General features: G+C 36.4%; 1 protein-coding gene across 3 annotated transcripts; it reads left to right on the plus strand.

Moving 5' to 3' along the window:
- The first annotated feature begins 396 nt into the window (after nt 1–396).
- Nucleotides 397–20,080, plus strand: LOC139953608 (CD151 antigen-like). Of its 3 annotated transcripts, none has more exons than XM_071953081.1 (9): nt 409–674; nt 11,964–12,063; nt 13,400–13,597; nt 13,970–14,044; nt 14,631–14,732; nt 16,252–16,428; nt 17,446–17,529; nt 18,237–18,306; nt 18,720–20,079. In XM_071953081.1, the coding sequence occupies exons 2-8, from the start codon at nt 11,998–12,000 to the stop codon at nt 18,297–18,299; spliced, it is 765 nt and encodes a 254-aa protein (XP_071809182.1). In that variant the 5' UTR covers nt 409–674; nt 11,964–11,997; the 3' UTR covers nt 18,300–18,306; nt 18,720–20,079. The 3 variants fall into 3 exon arrangements, with proteins under 3 accessions (XP_071809184.1, XP_071809182.1, XP_071809183.1); XM_071953082.1 differs by lacking the exon at nt 409–674 and adding an exon at nt 3,069–3,195 and having other exon boundaries at nt 18,720–20,080; XM_071953083.1 differs by lacking the exon at nt 18,237–18,306 and having other exon boundaries at nt 397–674.
- The last annotated feature ends 189 nt before the right edge of the window (nt 20,081–20,269 follow it).

The raw sequence follows: 20,269 nt of genomic DNA on the forward strand, positions 1-20,269 counted from the left end.
ACAGAGATAATTAAATATAAAAGTACAAAACACTACATATTTGAATATTTGAATATTTTGAGGGCCTTCCCTTTTTAGTGGGATGGGTGCACCCTGGCACAAGCCCAACGATGAAAGAATTTGAACTAAAATCCGAATTCCGAAACACAGATGACAAAGGTTCGTTTGATTTGAATCATCGCGGTGTTTAGTCTATGCATTCCAGTTTGTACCAATTGATATTGACAAAGCAAACACGATCGTTATTGACTCAGACGCGTCACGAGGTCAAAAACAAACACTCTGATTGGCTAGCAGACCAACGACGTATTTCATTTTAGTCTTAAGTTCAAGTTTAATTAAGAAATATGTTTACTGGGTGAGCCTTTGTGTTTGTTTCTTTTCCTTTATAATTGTACATCAATAATTACCTTTTTCGTTCAAATATTAACAGCGATCTCGTAGGGATACTGTACTGTTTTGGATACGGTATCAACACTCGAACTTAAGTACATTGTGCGATTATCATAAAGAGAGACGAGTGAGGACACTGTCCACTACGACGCCCTAATCGACTGAAGATAACTGCGAAATAAATTTACTGCTGAAAGAAATCAAGATTACTGGTTTCAGGGAAAACTGATTTGATTTCATCCACAAGAAAAGAGCTTCCGATCATCTCTCGTTTGTGCTAGGTAAGTTCATTCAAATGATTTATTTATTACAATGTTTTTGGAGTTTTTTAGATGATTTTCCCGTCATGGGAACTCAGCAAACTCCCACAATAGAAATAAACACCAAGCTGGCCAACTCACACAAACATTGGATTATCGTCTATGATTACGAATTGCACAAATCAAGAAATCGTGTTTCAGTAAGTAGATGACAATTCTTATTCTAGTCATTGTGAAATCAGTGGTTAGCTTGGGGGAGTCGGACCTACAGCCTTGTGATTGTAAGTCCTGCAGTCTAACCACTTGACCACGGTGACACAGTGTGGATCTAGTTTCGCACATGTCGTTGCTTCACTTCAAAATGGTCGAGTTTTTTGTGATATCGCCGAAAAGCGGAGCGCAGGACTCGACTGAAAACAATTCCTTTAGGCCTATACAGAATCTGATTGGGCAGAATAACTGAAATATTTTGTACATAACCACACTATTTCAAAGTGAAATGTTTCTCAAAATGCTTTATGCATGTCCTGTCAAACGCTGCTGTATATTAGCCTTCTAACCAAAGGTTTGTATCGCCATTTATTTTATGAGTGACTACCAAACGTATAACCCTTTATTTATTAATAAACGGCTTTCAGGGTCTGATCTAGCGCAATACTCGACTGTCTTTTTCTTTTTCCTTTTCCTTTTTGTTTTGCAAAATACTAGACATTGCCGGCCTTTGGACTTTTGTTGATACACCATTAATATCTTTTAGGAAGGGTGCAGTTTAGTTATGAGTTAGAGATGTTTTCCAAGTCCGCTCATTCGTTTTGAAACAAAAAAGTACAAATTATCATGAAAAGAGGGACGCAATTGGAACAAGAATAGTTTTCCTGTGTTTGTAAGATCTTGACTTTGTATACTAAAAGTAAAAAATGAAAAGACACGAAAACAAAATGTTTTTCCCTCGTGTTTTCTTGTTGCTTAATGTTGTTGTTGATCAGCAGTATGTCTACGAAATAACTTAACATTGTTTAAGGATACTATGTCAGACTTTTGGCCCCAAACATTAAAAAATAGATTTTTTAAGTGAATGGTATTTCAAAGAGTATCATCCGCTCTAACGAAAGAAAGTTGAACTTTTACTTTTAATGGTCAGGAACCATGACAAAAATTTAAAACGTTTCTTATAAAACACATAAGAATTGGTCACGTGGCATATTGTCGGGATCCCGACAAAAACTAATTTTGAGCACTTTATTTCACTGCTACTAATAACTTGCGGACTTTTTCGAACAATGGCTCAAATGAAAGCTTGTAACTTTCTCGACTCCCATCAAAATACCTATTGAATTTTAAATCAAAATTGTTGGGTCAAATCGGCCAAAAAACTGACATAGCATCTTTAAAGACTGGCTTCATTGACGCAAGGATTTTATTTTCTTATTATCCTCTTATTTTTCTTGTTATAATCTTAATATTTCTTTGGTGTTTTATATTTTATTTGAAATATGTTTGTTTGTTAATACATTTTTCTGATGTACATTTTTTAAATATAACGAACCCTTTAAAATTAATTTTACTTCCATGGGACATTTTATATGCTCATAAAACCATGATCTTTTATTGCTGGTATAATTCTGAGTGCTCATCAATTTACATAATAAGTATGCTTATGTACATGTTTGGTCTATTTCACATGGGGAATTTTACAGGCAACAGTTCTAGGCTATTTCAGATGCGAAAGTTCTTTCACATTTTTAGTTTTCCCATTAATTTCTTTGGGATGGTGAGTTACAGCTCGAGTAAAGTATAAAGTCATACCGATGTGTTCGTGCATACAGTGCAATTGGCTACCTCTAACTTGCCTGAAATTATTTTTAAAATTCCCTTGCTCACATTTTTCGAACCACATAAAGATCGCAGCGGCTTACAAAACTTACAAATCAATATAGACACAACAGTACGTTGACACAGATTCAAAACTACACTTGGAAAATTGCCTTGTCACAATAATTGTATGCAGCCTTGTGTAAATAAAAACAACCATTGTTTATTTTCTTTAATAATTGATTAATGATTTATTGAATTAAGTGGTCGACCAACCACCCAAGAGACAAAACCATATTATCATCAATCAATCAAACATTCAATCAATCAATCAATCAATCAATCAGTCAATCAACTAGTCAATCAAAATGAATCCAACATTCACCAGTACTTTACACAATAACTTTACAAAAAAAATCAGTTAACACTTATATTTTGTCTCGCCCAATTGCCACATCTAAAAAAACATTCATATTTTTGTTACACACATTATGCAAAATATCATCCCGACATTAGTTTATAAAACAAACCGAATCGATTCATCGGGTGATCCAAAACGCAGAGATGACTAGAGGCAAGTCTACGCCACACCCATACACACACTGCATGGTCCAGAGACGAGTCCGTTTTAGCAATAACGCACATTCACTCAGCGCCTGTTATACGTGGAGTTGTTTTTTTATTCTACGGCAGTGTTGGGACGTTTGGAAGTATTTACATCGGGTATAAGGTAGGAATAAGCACACGTAGATAGGATGGACAAAATAATTATGATGACATATTTTAAGGTTCTCATCTGGTCCAAACAGAGAGAAAAAAAACGTGAAAATCTACATCTTTTAAAACATCACTAGGACGAATTTATTTTGATTTGTATTATACAAAAAATATGAGCAACGTTGAAGAGTGTAGTACACAGTTTTGCGCACAGCTTGCTTCGGTAAATTTGTTTGGTTTTATAGATGGTTGGCCGTAATATTTTTTTTATGGGTCATAAATTATTCATTTTGTAAATGTTATTACCGTGATCAGAGAAAACTGCTCCTACTGTGAATAACTCCAAGGCGATTCGAGTGGAATATTTGATTATCGTGTTTGGTCCGTAAGAAATCAAATTTGGGACAGTAAATTTTAAGCCGTGCGGACTTCAGTTAGTGACATTATGGTTTTGAGTGTAAGCGATGGTGAAAGTATGGTTGCTGCCGGAGTGCAAGCGATGGTGAAAGTATGACTGGGGAGTACGGGCGATTGTGAAAGTATGGTTGCCGGAGTGCGGGCGATTTGTGTAATGGTTGACTGACCGTCAACGCATGATGAAGTCTGGCCTCTCTTAAAAAATTAGAATAATATACTGGTAATTAATCCACTAAAGCTTGCTCGCCCGAGGAACAGTCTACAAGTGAACAAGTGTGCAATTGCCACGTGAACCAGAAACACGGGGGTTAACCCCTGTAATTTGATATCTTCCACGGTACTAAGTTAGTGTTATGGGTTCTTTTACGAGCGCTACCAATTCCAGTACACGGGACCTACAGCGTTATGTCCCATCGTACGGATGGTGTGCCTTGCCCAGGGACGCGAAAGCCACAACCAGGACCCGAACCCACACTCTGATAATCAGAAACACGCAGGCTAAGTCTGGTGTCCTAAGCCGCTCGGAAAGTTTATACTTTATTGAAGTTATTTATTGATTCATGATTATGGTGATGAACTGTTTTCACTCCCAGAATTTTGCCTTTCAACGAATAATTTTATGGTAATAGCAGTTTACGAATTGTTATACAATAAGATTGGTATCCCCAGTTACGAATGGATTGCATATTTCTGGACTGTTTGTCATCCTCTAGTGATAGATGACAAACGAAGAATGAAAAATACAAAATATCTGAATGTTAAGAAGAATGAAAAACACAAAATGTTTGAATATTTAGAAGAAGATGAGCGATAGGCACAATGGATTCACACAGCAATTGGATACAATTCGTGACTATGTGATTTTAAAACATCTTTCTATTGGCTGACCTTTACACCAGACACCATTGAAAACCAATTTCAATGTCATATCCAGAATAATAATAAAATTCGTGAATGGCTTTCATACAGAATGGAGCATTGTATGACATCTGGTGACGTTTTATTAACATACAGACTGCATATTGTATATAAGCTGTAATTGGCTGCAATTAATGTTTAAAGGAGAAGTCCTCCGCAAAAAAACATGAACATAACCTGTGACTTTCATCACAATTGAAGGGCTAACTTTTAAAAGAAAATAATTAATAAAGTTTGAAGGCCAGGGCATCTTAAAATTTTGATATTGCTTTGTGATGTTTTATTTATATATAACAAATAATAATAAGTAAAGCTTTTATGATGATCACTGACTTTTGAAGCAATTCACAATCTATGACCATACCTTTAAGGGCATGTTATACGGTGTGGGCGGGTTATACGCAAAAAGGGTTGCCGAATTGAATAATGGCTTAGGATGCTCGACTGATTTCACGCTTAAAGGTATAGTAAAGAAACAGAAATACACTATTATTTTTAGCTCGTCCTAAGCACCAGTGCAAACGTAACAGACAAATAATTTTGGACTAAAATAAGTACCGTCACTAGCAGAGTTCATCTTTATCAAAACATGGCACTTTACAAAAAACTGTCCATTATAGTAATTACTTTTAAATACAAACCAAAAACCCACAGAATTGAAGAGGCTGTGAGAGAGCTTGTATTTACTGCCATTAGGCCTACTCCTTCTATAAGATTTCCATTCATCGAATACAAAAGCCTCAAGTTCTATTTTTAGACGTCTTAGCTTTCTTTCCCAAGGAAGAGCCGCATCTTCATAATTTATCATCTGCAAAAAAAGGCTTGGAATATGATTTCAACGAGCACAGTGTTATTGCATGAGTGTATCAGGGAGATAATTCTATCCAGGTCAGGAAACACTTTAGAACGAAGGACACGATGTTGATGTCTTTCTTGTTATGACGTTTGCATATGCTCATCGGGGGGGGGGGGGGTGTTGGCGATGCAGTGAATCAAACTATAATTTATTGATATGTTGGGAAATCTAAATGCTCGTAGCGCACAGGGATTTTCCTTGATGAAGCTATCAAATAAATGGCTAGAGGGAAAGAGAAAGTTTGTTTGTACGCTGAATGTCTAGTCATGGTTTTGAGAAATCAGAGTTAATTCAGAGGGAGCCGTTTCTCACAATGTTTTATAATATTTTCATCAGCTCTCCGTTGTTCGTTGCCAAGTAAGATCTTATGCTTACAATTAATTTGAGTAATCAACAAATATAAAAAACAATGGCCGCCATTTTGAAAATTTGAAATTTACTCGTTAAACTTCGTGTTGTTTTGGGTTTTTTTCAATAGTCAAATCTGCAATAATGAAACCTATAAGATAGCAATAGATTTTTCTCACGACTTACTCCGACTGTGTGAATTTCATGCTTGTATCATTAAGGGTAATCCGCCAAAATGTGTCCTATCTGCATGCCCCACCAATTTTTGGTAACTGTACATTTTTTAAAGGATTTAGGTACTTTTTGTAACCCAAAACACAATGTCCACAGATTAACATTAAACTTGCACCATTTGAAGATAATGATGGTAGAAAGCGTACCTTCAAATATTAGTTGCTGAGGTACTGTAGCTTTTGAGAAATGAGTAAAACAATGTCATGAAACTACGTTTTTACACATGCTAAAATAATTTTCGTCTCATGATCACTGAGACGAAAATTATTTTCATGACAATCATTGATTTAATCATTTCTCCAAAACTAAAGCACCTCGGCAAGTAATATTTTCAGGGAAGCTTTTTCTACTATCATTATCTTCAAACTGTGTAAGTTTAGTGTAAATTTGTAGACATTGTGTTTTTTTGTCCTACAAAAAGTTCATAGACCACGGTTGGGGCCTGAGTTAAAATTTTGAAAGTAATTATAGGCGAGATTAATTTTGTCTTGTTCAAATGTTGTTCTCGTCATTATGCCTATTATACCTTTGTATGATATAATATTAATTAGATGCTACATCATTTTAAAACCTATATGCTGATCCAGTTTATGTTTTAATTAAATCTACAATTAAAAGTCGCAAAATATTATAATATTAATAGTCGTCTGAATTGAATTACAAAACCATGATTGAGTATAAATACACAAAATTAAATATGTTGAAAATGTCCCCAACCATCCGGAATATTCACGAACTAATATGAAATTAATTCCAACTGCCCGGATGTTTGTATAATCACAATAAAAACCACAATTTAACAAATGTGGCCTTCATTAATAAAACATTTCGCAATACCATGAAACATTCTACAATGAGAAAAGAAATATTATTGATTTGTTATTCTACTGTGGGTAGGCGTTGTTTTATTGGACTTTAAACACTGGGCTGAATACACCAAATGCTGAGTCTATCCTACTGCGTCATTTTTGTTTTATTCTTTTGGTTAATATTCAACTTTCTTACTTAATAAACGACGAAGGGTACTTGGGGTCATTTCAAAGTGCGGTCACGTGCAAGTTAGTAAAGGTTTTGTTGTGTGGTGTCGCAAGACACAAAATAACCAATTGTTAGCCTACACGTTACAGTTTAAAAAAAAAAATTAAGAATTGGTCCTTTCACTAAAATATTGAAACTAACCTGTGAAAATTTCATTTAAAGCCATTATACACTTTCGGTAAACAGATTGTCCAAGTCCCACACTTCGTGTATCACAACTTATATATAAAATAACAAACCTGTGAAAATTTAGGCTCAATCGGACATCGAAGTCGGGAGAAAATAACGGGAAAACCCACTCTTGTTTCCGCGCGTTTCGCCGTGTCATGAAATGTGTTTAAAATAAATCCGTAATTCTCGCTAACGAGAATTTATATTGTTTTACCGTTTTCTCAAAAAGTAAAGCATTTCATGGACTAATATTTCAAGAGAAGTCTTTCACCATTACCTTCTGTAAACCCTGTAAATTATTTGTAAATCTGTGAACTTTTTTTTTTCTGTACCGAAAGGGTCCAATGGCTTTAAGTGGAATCATTTTTGAGGTAACGCCGACAAAAAAATTGAGCAGTCATATTCACGCAGGAAGAATGAATCGTAATTGGATTACACAACCCGAGAAACGCATTGACAGAAACGTTTCACCGATTCAAATTATACAACTCAGTAACCAAATTTATACTTCGAAGTAAAATGTTTCGGTGAAATGTTACTCAAAATGCTTGCTACCTTAAAAACAAAACATATATAACACAATATCAGTGACTCTTCTATGGGCAGTGGGTGGGACGCTCTCCACTCTAGCAAGACGCTCTATATACCCAGCGTGAACCCTGATAACTGAAGGAGCCCACTGAGATAGGGGTCAGATGTCAATGTCAAAGATCATTAGGTCTTTTAACAAACCATGTTCTGCCCAAACCTGTTCTAGCCATCTTTTATCACGGACTGAGGAAACCTGGATAAAATATCGCAGATTTTGTCAATACTCTAGGGTTCAAGGTTCGTTGGTGATTACATGTCATCAACACAACCACAATGAATCCTTCGGGGAGATGGATTTGAGACAAATTAAACGCGTCTCAAGATTGACACACCCGTTGAGATGAACTAAACATCTTAATTAGTTTGGTATCGAAGAAGGTTATTATAATATGACCTAAAGTAGGCCTTCGTGTTTGTAGCGTTCAATTTCAACCTATAGACATTTATTACGCTGTCATCTTCTTGGTCATGTTCCCTGTTTTCAATAACAGTATTGCATGCTAACATTCATTGCGCATGGCACCAGACTATTATATTGTCCAGCATCAGTTTGGTAACATTTACAATGGAGTAAAGTAAAGGTCTGTACGCTCGTATATTCGGCATGTTTAATCAGACATCAACCAACACTCATCTCTCATCTGTCATTGACGGTAGAAGAACACAACGTCAAGAACGCAACGGATTAGTTTGGGTATAGTTAATATAAAGGCAAGCTGGCAACGATTTTTTTCAATTAACGTTACTCGAGTCATGGCTGACTATTCCGTTATGATAACAGCCGTCGAGTTCTAAGATTAAACTTGCCCGCGCAGAAGTGTAAAGTACATTAAACATAATTTTCAGTTCTATATTAAAAAAAAAAAAAAGTTTTGTTGTGTTTTGTATGAAAACTGACACTCAGTGTTTCACTCCTTTAGCAAATATGAACTTGACTGTTTTATTTATCTACAGCAGCTGAGATGCTTAATCATTAACGAATTGTGGAAGGATGAGGTGAAAGGTGGAGACTCGACAAGTGCACTGGGTCACAACGACGACTGTTTCGTGTTTAACCTATGTTGATTGACGCGGGGAGTGCCTTAATACAAATTGAATTTTCAATCGATTTTAATCAATGTTAGACCTAGTTTACTAAACGTTTTAATTGGCTCGGCGATATATATTTTCTCAGTGGCAAGTTAATTAATTCGTTCTGGAAATTGGCGCCAGTAACCTTGACAACCGTGCAGAAATATCGCTCGTTATGTTATTGTTATCTTGAGTTGAAGGGTTGCCCATAACAACCATGGACAAAATAAGAATGTACTAAATATAATTATCTCCGAATTTAACTTGTACAAACATTTCCCATTATAAAACAATTCTGACTGAACCTTTCTGAACTCGCATAAACATTTTCATTGTGTGGCTAAAGACAATGGCCACCTTTGATAATTGCCAAAGACCAGTATCATCACTGATGTTGATGTACCCCAATTTATGCACACACAAACAACATCTGGACAATTTTGGGCTAAGTTTGTCATAGAAAGAAACCACCCTTGTTGCACAAACTGTGTGTGATTTTCTCCGAATCAAATATGTTAGTGAGAAATTACCCCTTTATAAACTGAGGGAGCCGTTTATCACATTGATTTATACTATCAACAGCTATCTCCGTTACTCCGTTGCTTATGTGCCAAGTAAGTTGGTAAGCTAACAACTATTTTGAGTAATTACCCATAGTGTAAAATATTGTAAACCCCTCCGACAAAGAGATTCACCTCATACACAATAAATAAAATCGATAAGCATTTTGTCTATATGATAAATCTCTATTATTGATTCTGAAGACTCGTGACAACTTGCAGTGGATTCATGTGACGTCATGGTAGATTTACAATCACAGAATGGTGTCTCTCTTTATTGGCGCCAATTGGAGCATATGCAACGATCCCATTGAAGCGTGTTAGGATCACATTGGAGCGTGTAACAATCAAATCAATTTTTATATGATGTAAAAGGAACAATAACATGAATAAATTTACGAATTCGAGAATTTTGTTTGTTTGTTTGTTCAGATGATTTCCTGTCATGGGAACACAACAAAATCAAACAAGGGGATATAAACACGAAGCTGACAACAGCCAATCTCTCTTATACAAGAAATTGGTTTAATGTGTATTTTTATGATTTGAACAAATCTGATACAAACACCAAGCTGACAACAGCCATCCCTCATACAAACATTCGTTTAATGTTTTTGATTATGAAGTGCACAAATTAAAAAATTGTGATTCAGCAGCTTGACGACAGTACTCAGTTGTAAATAGTCAGTGTAAAATCAACGACTAGCTAAGTGGACTCGAACCCATGAATAACTTTTATTTATAGTGTAATAGCTCGTAGGTGTTTTTTTAAGGAATTGTTCATTTCAAAATCAACATATAGTACAGCCTTGAAACACGCCAAACAGAGTTCCCAGTGACGCATCGTTGGCCTAGTTGGCGCAGAGGGTGCGAACTTCATTGTTGGAATATCTAATAAATCAAGCATACTAATTGGGTTTGGAGATATAGCGTTAGGTGCTTTCATAAAACTCAAAGGTTGAGTGGATTTCTCCCACAAAATGAGGACAAAGTCCACCTTATCGGAAAAAACTGCGAAACCATGGTAACTATCATGTTAATAATGGGATAAGATCTGGGATGTGCAGACAGGGTGCAGTGTCGTGCACTTTTAAACATCTTTTGGGGTGACTTGGGTCGTATAAATATAAATCAAATTGGTTTATTGCTAAACACAAATTGCAGTCCATATATAAGGCTGAATTAAATGACATTTACAACATTAAACTCACATAATTATAATTGCATTATTAAAACTCCGTAAATCTGAGACTAAAATAATATACAGAAATGCCAACTAGAAAAGACAGTCCGTTCGAGTAGAAAATTAAAAATAAATTATAATTTTGGCCGATAAAGTAACAACAGACGGAGGTATTATGCGGCTACGACTACGGCTACGGTTGTAGGCTCAATTCAATGTTGAAGAAAAGGACTTTTAGACATTCTAGCCATAGCCACTAGCGTAGCCATTAATTTGAACATGGCCTTGAATTCCTATGATACAAAGTCACGCGCTTTGACGGAGGTTGGCGGGATTGTGCGTTATTTGCACGGTCAGTAAATTGGCAAGCCCAGCACTACGTCATAATTGCAAAATAAACTAAGCAACGCCCTTTAGGGCGCCACTTCTCAAAGAACTAATTTGTGTTAAGATGTATAACAATCTTAATTGATGTGACGTCACAAGACAAATCACTATGGTGATAATGACAACGTATTCTTAAGATGAATTCGTGTGTTTTTATAGATCGAATTCAGAGGGCAATTTCATAGAGCATATCTGCTTTAAGCAATTTGGCAGATGCTTTTGCTTCCCATGTACAGTTACAATTATCAGTCATAACGACACGTCACATGTACCATTTTGACTGGTATCCCGCGCTTGTTTGCTTATTAGAATGTGTTAAACATTATTTTCTGCTTGAAACAGCTATTTAATCTAGGCCCTGCTGTTTTTAAGAGAAACATGTTCACCGCTAGTAAGGTGAACAATTTAAACATTATATTAAATTTTAACTTCGATGTGCATCAGTACCGGATTCCGCTGAAAATATTATTTATACATTTTTCGCTAGTACGACTCTTTTCCCCCTATTTATAATAACAAGTTGAAATCCCCAAACAAATAGACGGGTTCCTTTACTCAAAACCAAATCGGTAAGATACCATGCATACATGACAGTCGAGCACTGTGTCAATGTGTAGAACATTAGGTACTAGACTTCCCAAATACTCATTTTTAGTTACATAATTTGTAATTTAAATAAAGTGCATGGCACTCGTGACATACATGTACTCTCTCTTTATTATTCTATCATCTTTCGTGACAGGCTACACAGTGCTGGCCTTAAGAGAAAAGTTATATGTTTCTCAATTTGTTTTGATAAACGCGTTTGGTTACTTTTTGTTGACATGATGTCAGTAAAATATAATATATTAAAGTTAAATTAACTTGTTAAAGGACTTACTGTGATTCTCTTTCAGGAGCTGAGAATTTTGAATTTTTATCTTCCCTCAATTTTCCACTCTAATTTTTGTAGTTGGTTGTTATTTTTGGCACCAATAAAATAAAAACTTGTTTCTTTCTTTCTGCAGGATTCTGCTCAAAAGCAACACATAAATAATCAAGATGGTTGAAGGTTGTGGAGCCACACTTTCTAAGATGATTCTTTTCGTCTTGAATGCTCTCGTATGGGTAGGTTAAACAAGAAGCTGTATAGGGCCTTCTTTTATGCTTTTATTTTTTTTTTATTTTTTTTTTTTTTTCGCTTAAATGGTTGTGTTCTAAGACCTTATGCACATGACATCATTTGAGTATAGGGCGCCCTCGCCGTTTGGTAATTGTCAAAGACCCATATTGATTCCCACTTGGTGTACCCCAACAATTATGTGTAAAATAACAAACCTGTAAAAGTTTGCAAGAGAACAATTAAAGAAGAAAAAAATCCCTCATTCCATTACTTTGTGTGCTTTCTTTAGATGCATAATACATGGCCTCAGCTGAAGTCTTTTATTATTTGAGTGAGAACTTACCTCTTTCTCAAAGTATAAGTTACTTCAGAGGGAGCAATTTCTCACATTGTGTTGTACTATCAACAGCTCTCCATTGCTCGTTACCAAATAAGTTTTTTACTGCTAACAAGTTTTTGAGTCATCACCAACAGTGTCAAGTGCCTGTAAGCATTTATCTTTGTACCAATGGTACCTTCATCAATAACGCTGAATTTGAGATTGTATTTTTATTTTCATAAATTACATTCTCGCGTCATTATTCACGAGCATAATGATGTTAATCATTATTGTCGTGTCGTGTAAAGAACTTTTCCCCTTCGCGCATATAATTCATCATCATTATCTACGTCAATGCTCCAATCATTGAAGACTTTATTTGGTCTTCCAGTTGCCCTTGTAACGGAAATTGAAATGCGCCTCTTCCCATAATGTCAACAATGACGTCATCCTGTATGAAATATCATACCTGACAAGAATAAACATTTATTTTAAGCTGTATGGCCAGGGTAGCATGTAAACCTATAATTATTCCAAAAGTGCAATTTTCGTACATGTACACTCAATAAGTGGCAAAAAGATACCATAGACTTTAGGATGTACCATGGCACCACACATTAGCATTACTTTTTTGTTTGGTGATGAAAAAGACTTAGGCCTAACATTACTTACAAAAACAATAATAGAATTTTGAAAAACCAAACATTATAGATAATTGGCAATTTCAGTTCAAAACGCAAATAAAAAACGGATACTGGGAAACAGTGAGTGGCAGACAAGATACGGGGCAAACAATAATTGACACGAGTAACATCTTTATTCGTAGTGATGGTTTAAATAAGGAACACGGGTGTCTGAACATATAATGGTGTCGGAACATATAATGGTGTCGGAACATAGGGGTGTCTGAACATGAATAACCTTCAGGCACCAACGTACGTCATAATATGCAATGGGTCTTTTTGAGAGATTTCTTTTCTACAACCTCAACCTCTATCTATGTTTTTTTCCTCGATCTCCAGGTGGTGAGCATTGCTCTGATTGCTCTTGGTGCGTACGTGCTCGCCAATCAGGGTGAATTTGCGGGAGTTTTTGGCAATAACGCCAACGCCCTGCTAGCAGTGAGCTGCACAGTCCTTAGTGTAGGGTGCATGATATTCTTGACGGCTTTCTGCGGTTGTTGTGGTGCAATTAAAGAGAGCAGCTGCCTTCTGAAAACGGTTAGTATTAAGACGACTGTCATCAGGCCGTCAATGAGGGTGCGTGTGGTAGTCCATACTGTAGTACACAATATTCTCCCCCATCCATCCTTTTGAGATTGGAGTGAAATTTGTTGCCTTCATATAAAAACAGGTTTTCCAACCAAATTTCCCTGTGGTTTTCAAGATAAGCCAAAAACAGCTGAATACCAGTAACAGGCAATATACATCAAATGGAGATTTTGTGCTGTTTTTATCAAGGAAGAAATGTTATGCTAAGCAAATTTTAGTGCTTAGTAGCTCTATGAAATTGGGCCCTGAACGCTCGGCCACAACACGCCACTGTGTACAGTACAAAAATATTTTTTTTTCAAATGTCTTTTCTTTTCTCAGTACATCGGTATCTTGATTATTGTGATCCTTGCGGAAGTCATTGGAGGAGTCTTGGCTCTTGTCTTCAGAGGATCCGTAAGTTATCTTTTTTTGTTTTACCCTTTCTTAAAGGCACTGGATACTATTGGTAATTGCTGAAAATAATTATTGCTATTATTATTTAGAGACAACATAGCGTAAGTCTGCTGACATGAAGCGTCCCGAACGTCCCCTAGTAGTACCATTTTTAGAATGTCTAGAGAACTTCTGTTCCAGCCATCAGAACAAGAATTGTGCCCACCCCCCCCCCCAAAAAAAAATAATAATAATAATAATAAATATATAAATAAATAAATAAATAAAAATATATCAAAAAGGTATTTATCCGTTATCTGGCTGCCAATGTCGCCCAGTTGTCCAGCATGAAATATCAAGAAGCTCTAAAAAAAAAAAATTGACAAATGGTGTCAGTCATTGCCGTAGGTCCGGACCTGTTGCAATGTTGGACAAGATTTTACAAGGGACCCTGAACACACCAAAAGTTGCTGTCATTTCACACGATGTATACATTTTGTAAAATTGCTACAATTTGTAACCATGCTACAATTTTAATAGCGAGGGACCCTTGCTAATTTGCTCTCGCATGAGAGAGGCTTAACTTTCTCACTTTTGCTACCTACAGATTCGAACTGTCCTGTCGGATGAGATGCAGACACAAGTCACAAAGTCGTACGGGGAAGACGGCCAAGAGACAGTGACGAAATTTTTGGATGCTTTCCAGTCGGTAAATATACAAAATCACCAAAAAGAAGTCTAGTTGTGTTTGTTTGCTTTCTTGTTTGTTGACAGCTTAGTGACATTCAACAAACCTTGGTTAGAAACCAATACAACTTGGTGACAATCAACACAACTTGGTGACAATCAATACAACTAATCAATACAACTTGGTGACAATCAATACAACTAATCAATACAACTTGGTGACAATTAATGTAACTTGGTGACAACCAATACAACTAATCAATACAACTTGGTAACAATCAATACAACCTGGTGACAATCAATACAACTTGGTGACAATCAACACAATTAATCAATACAACTTGGTGATAATTAATATAACTTAGTGACATTCAACAAACCTTGGTTAGAAACCATTACAACTTGGTGACAATCAACACAACTAATCAATACAACTTGGTGACAATTATTATAACTTGGTGACAATCAATACAACTTGGTGACAATCAACACAACTAATCAATACAACTTGGTGACAATTAATGTAACTTGGTGACAATCAATACAACTAATCAATACAACTTGGTGACAATCAATACAACTAACAACCTATACAACTTGGTGACAATCAATACAACTTGGTGACAATCAACACAACTATTCAATACAACTTGGTGACAATCAATACAACTTGGTGACAATTAATACAACTTGGTGACAGACAATACAACTTGGTGACAATCAATACAACTAATCAATACAACTTGGTGACAATTAATGTTACTTGGTGACAATCAACACAACTAATCTATACAACTTGGTGACAATTAATGTAGCTTGGTGACAATCAATACAACTAATCAATACAACTTGGTGACAATCAATATAATTTGGTGACAACCAATACAACTTAATGACAATAATCAATACAGCTTGGTGACAATCAATACAACTAACAACCTATACAACTTGGTGACAATCAATACAACTTGGTGACAATCAACACAACTAGTCAATACAAATTGGTGACAATCAATATAACTTGGTGACAGTCAATACAACTTGGTGACAGACAATACAACTTGGTGACAATCAATATAACTTGGTGACAGTCAATACAACTTGGTGACAATCAACACAACTAATCAATACAACTTGGTGACAATTAATGTAACTTGTTAACAACCAATACAACTAATCAATACAACTTGGTGACAATCAATACAACTTGGTGACAATCAATACAACTAATCAATACAACTTGGTGACAATTAATGTAACTTGTTAACAACCAATACAACTTGGTGACAATCAATACAACTTAGTGACAGTCAATACAACTTGGTGACAATCAATACCACTTGGTGAAAATTAATACAACTTAATAATAATAATCAATACAACTTCGTGACAATCATGCTTCACAGCCGATATTTATATACACATTATTTCATGTAGCAAAATTATTGCTTTCCGTGTAATTTTGTTCCAAAAGGAAAACACCATCAGTAACTCTATCAGTATTTATTATTTAATATTTTTGTTAATGTTGTTCTTAACAGGGACAAAAATGCTGTGGTGTGGAAAACTACACCGACTACTCGGGCAGTGCGTTCCAAACAGCTAACCCGGGGAAATTCGTTCCAGCAAGCTGCTGCAAAAAGGAGACGGATACCTGCAATAACGCAAACGGAAACGACATAGCTGATCCAGCCCTCATTTACAGCGGTCCTAAAGAAGTAAGTGTCACCTATTGACCCAATTCACCTGACGTCATCATCCGAATAATCTTGGATGCGCCATTTTGGTAGTCAATGTCAACGTGTGTTACTCAGTGAATTTGCTCACCAATCTTGTACTGAACTACTACTTGCAGGATACCAGTGAATTTGCTCACCAATCTTGCACTGAACTACTACTTGCAGGATACCAGTGATTTGCTCACCAATCTTGCACTGAACTATTACTTGCAGGATACCAGTTACAGACAATGCATGTTGATTCATTACGCCCAGAGTTATGTGCAAAATATGTTGACCTGGACAGGTGTCGAATGCAATTATGTCCTCTATGCAATAATATCCGGAGGACATTATTGCACATGCAACAATGTCCGCCGGACGATTTTGCATATGCATCAATGTCCGCCGGACGGTTTTGCATATGCAATCATGTCGGCCAGGACGTTGCTGCATACTGCAATTGTGCCCACCCGGACACATTTGCATACGCAGTTGTGTCCGCCCCGTGCAAAACCGTCCTTGTAATAAATTAAACGCCCTTGGTCGACGAAACACAATTGCCATTGTTTTACAAGCTACTTAGTGCATGTCATGAATGACATGGGATGTTCGGCCGTTGGGTATTCGCTGCAATCATATACAGTCTTGTACATGTCCACCGGACACGATAGTATAAATGCAAAAGTGTTCGGAGCGGACAGTTTTGCACGGCGGACACAGTTGCATCTGACACCGGCTTGGTTCAGCGCACAATTGTAGTTTGTAAAATGACGTCACACTTTGCTTAATAGCGAGTGAAATTAATACAGATTATTAGGATCACTCGTTTTGAAATCAACCCGGACTAGGATAAAGGTTGCCAAACGAATACTCGCGAGTATTTTACGGGACTCTCATACCGCCAGAGCAATATGTAGTCTTACCTCAAGTCTGTACTTAGGAGCATAATCGCATCCATCCACATCGTACCAAGATCAACCTACATTTTTATTCGTTACGCTTTGTTTCTTACAGGGTTGCCTTCCAAAATTGGTGAAATTCTTCGAGGACAACTTCCTGTATATCGGAGCTGCGGCACTTGCACTAGTCGCCTTTGAGGTAAGTTCACACGGCTTGAGAAACGTCTACAGAATAGTTACAGGGGCCCAATTTCATAAAGCCTGTAAGCACAAAAATTTGGTTAGCATGAAATTTCTTCCTTGATAAAAACAAGATTACCAACCAAATTTTAATGTGTTGCATATTGCTTGTTACTGGCATTCAGCTGTTGTTTGCAAAATCACATGGAAATTTGGTTGGTAAATCCTGTTTTTATTAAGGAAGAAATTTCATGCTAAGAAAATGTTTGTGCTTACAGGCTTATCAGTTTAATTCGATATCTCCGTTTCAGATAAAGAAGACTTTTCTGTTGTGATAAGAGTTTTGTTTGAGCAATGTCTGCCGAAAGGCGGAGTTTGTGAGGATATGTTCCCTTCTTGTGTTTGCCAAAGACGGTTTTGTTTTTCGTTACGTGCAGCATGAGTTTTTGTGAAAGTGTTGCGAGAAAGTTTGTCCTTTTTGGGATTTCTTCTGTCAGCAGTTTCTCACCATATATAGTTCATAAAAAAACTAATTATTTGGGGTTGAACACGATTTGACTAAAGCGGGACTTGAACATTGGACCTCCGGATCAGTTCGTGGTGATCCACTTTAATAAGACTGTTTTATAATTTTAAAACAAACTCGCAGTTTAATGTTTTTGTTCTCCGTGAGCAGAGTGTTAACCTAACGTTGTATGTGTTGTTGCTGTTTCCAATTCCCTTTAGATATTCTCTTGTATCTTTGCATGCTGTGTCATCAGTGGTATCAACAAGGACGAATACACCTAAATAACAGGTCTGCTCATTGGCCACCAGTCATGTCACATGTCTCATCCTACATCACTCATCGACCAATCACAATCCATATTACTTAGTTACAAACCATGTTGTTTAGTGCGTCCAAAACACCACATGTGACTTTAAATCATTGTGTTCGTGCGGCAAGATAGCACCCGAAATGAGCCTTGGGGTTGTAGGACACTACTGTAGTCAACTAACATAGCCGTAGCCGCTCAACCTAGACACTGTAAACAATAGCTGTAGCTGGTCGTAGCCAGTAGCCACAAAAGCACATACTGTACATATTATATAAACCATGACATCATTAAAGGTTGACACAACGATTACGTGCGCATAATCCACGCCAAGGAAAGCTTAAACTTGCAACGATATTGCTCGCAATAATCACGTTTTCTTCATTTCTCACAGATACTGGCGTGCATCTTTGCTTGCTGCGTCATCGGAGGCATCAAGAGGGGAGAATACGAGTAGTTCGTGCCAGCTAGCTAACGAGTAGTTCATGTCATATCAGTGTGCCTAATTGTTATTATTAAATCACACATTATTTTATTTAAATTCCAGCTTTTCAAATTTTCAACTTTGGCGCCTTACAAAACGAAACTGCAACTCAGGCCCTTCTTAGTTTTGCTTATTGCATTTAGCAATTTTTGAATTAATATCAACATTTACTATTGATTTTTGTTTTGTTTTGTTGAAACCGTTAATTTGCATGCAGTTTTGTTTTTATATTTTGTATAAAACTTCACGTGTTATCTTGTCGTGGCCCTTTTTGAAACCACGGCTTTGGATTCGGCTTTGGCTAGCTTGGCCCCGCGGTTGTTTTTGACAATTTGAAGGTGCTTTACATTACGTGCTCAGGGCTTCAGACGAGAGAACGGAGCCGGAAGCCAAATCCAAATCCGAAGCTGTGGTGTAAAAAGCAACATGTTGTTTAAACAGATGAAGAAAACATACTTGGAAGAAGAGGGAAAACCGATAGAATGAAAAATAAAGTGATGATTTATAATTAGGATCTGACTTTTTGAATTTTGAACCGAAAGGGATCAAATTGAACCTGCCCTATTTAGCATAAACGCGTTTCAGCCGCTCAATTTTTTACCAATCAGGTCGCTTGTAGTATAGCTGTAGGACCTTCCTTTTTTTACACGAGACGTATGATAGGGCAGTAAGCAAAACCGTCTTTACATGTTACGCAGTTCTTGTTAATGTCAACGTAAGTAGGATTTGAAACTTTCAACTTTAATGTCAACTTACATTTGTAGAAATTTAAGTATTAGTCAGGCTTACATAATCGCTCAAAAAAAAGGCGGACGAAACGTGATACCTTTAAAGGATATTATTTCGTTGGATGATGCCATAATTCGAATGGGGTGTTCAACCCAAACTAAAACTTCCTGAAAGTTAAATCCTCAATGAAAGACGAGCGCCCTCTAGTGACAATGTTTTGGCGGTTGGATGAGACGAGTTTTCGACCCTATCTCAATATCGCACAGAAGGAACACCTGGAAAGCAGGAGAGTTTGGTCGAATGCCCCTTTAAATAATTTTAAAGAGACAATTATAGTGATTATAATCCTTCTATAATCCTTGTAATGATAATTATTTAAAAAATAAAGAGAAATTCAAATAAAAATTTATCTTTGATAATTGAAATCTAAATTGTAAAAAAAACCGATAGGATCAATTTGTAACTACAACGTAATACTTTCAGCATAGAAAACCCGTTGACGAACGCTGTATAAAATAAACCAAAAAAAAATACAACTAAATGTTCTTTTCCTCTCAATTTTGTTATCAATTGTCACCGCTACCCTCCTAAATCAGAATGGTTTAGCCCATGACGTCACAGATACTCTCCTTTATCTGGGCCCAATTTCATAGAGCCGCTCAGCACAAAGATTTGCTAAGCATGAAATTTCTTCCTTGATAAAAACAGGATTACCAACAAAAATTCCATTT

The sequence above is a fragment of the Asterias amurensis genome, chromosome 22, assembly GCF_032118995.1.
Source record: "Asterias amurensis chromosome 22, ASM3211899v1".
Lineage (NCBI taxonomy): Eukaryota > Metazoa > Echinodermata > Asteroidea > Forcipulatida > Asteriidae > Asterias > Asterias amurensis.

Excerpts from the sequence above, each read along its gene's own strand:
- LOC139953608 (XM_071953083.1), top strand. The coding sequence starts at position 11,998 with ATGGTTGAAGGTTGTGGAGCCACACTTTCTAAGATGATTCTTTTCGTC. Across the intron at positions 14,045-14,630 it reads CTCTTGTCTTCAGAGGATCC|ATTCGAACTGTCCTGTCGGA; the intron begins GTAAGTTATCTT and ends TGCTACCTACAG. Across the intron at positions 17,530-18,719 it reads TTGCACTAGTCGCCTTTGAG|ATACTGGCGTGCATCTTTGC; the intron begins GTAAGTTCACAC and ends CATTTCTCACAG.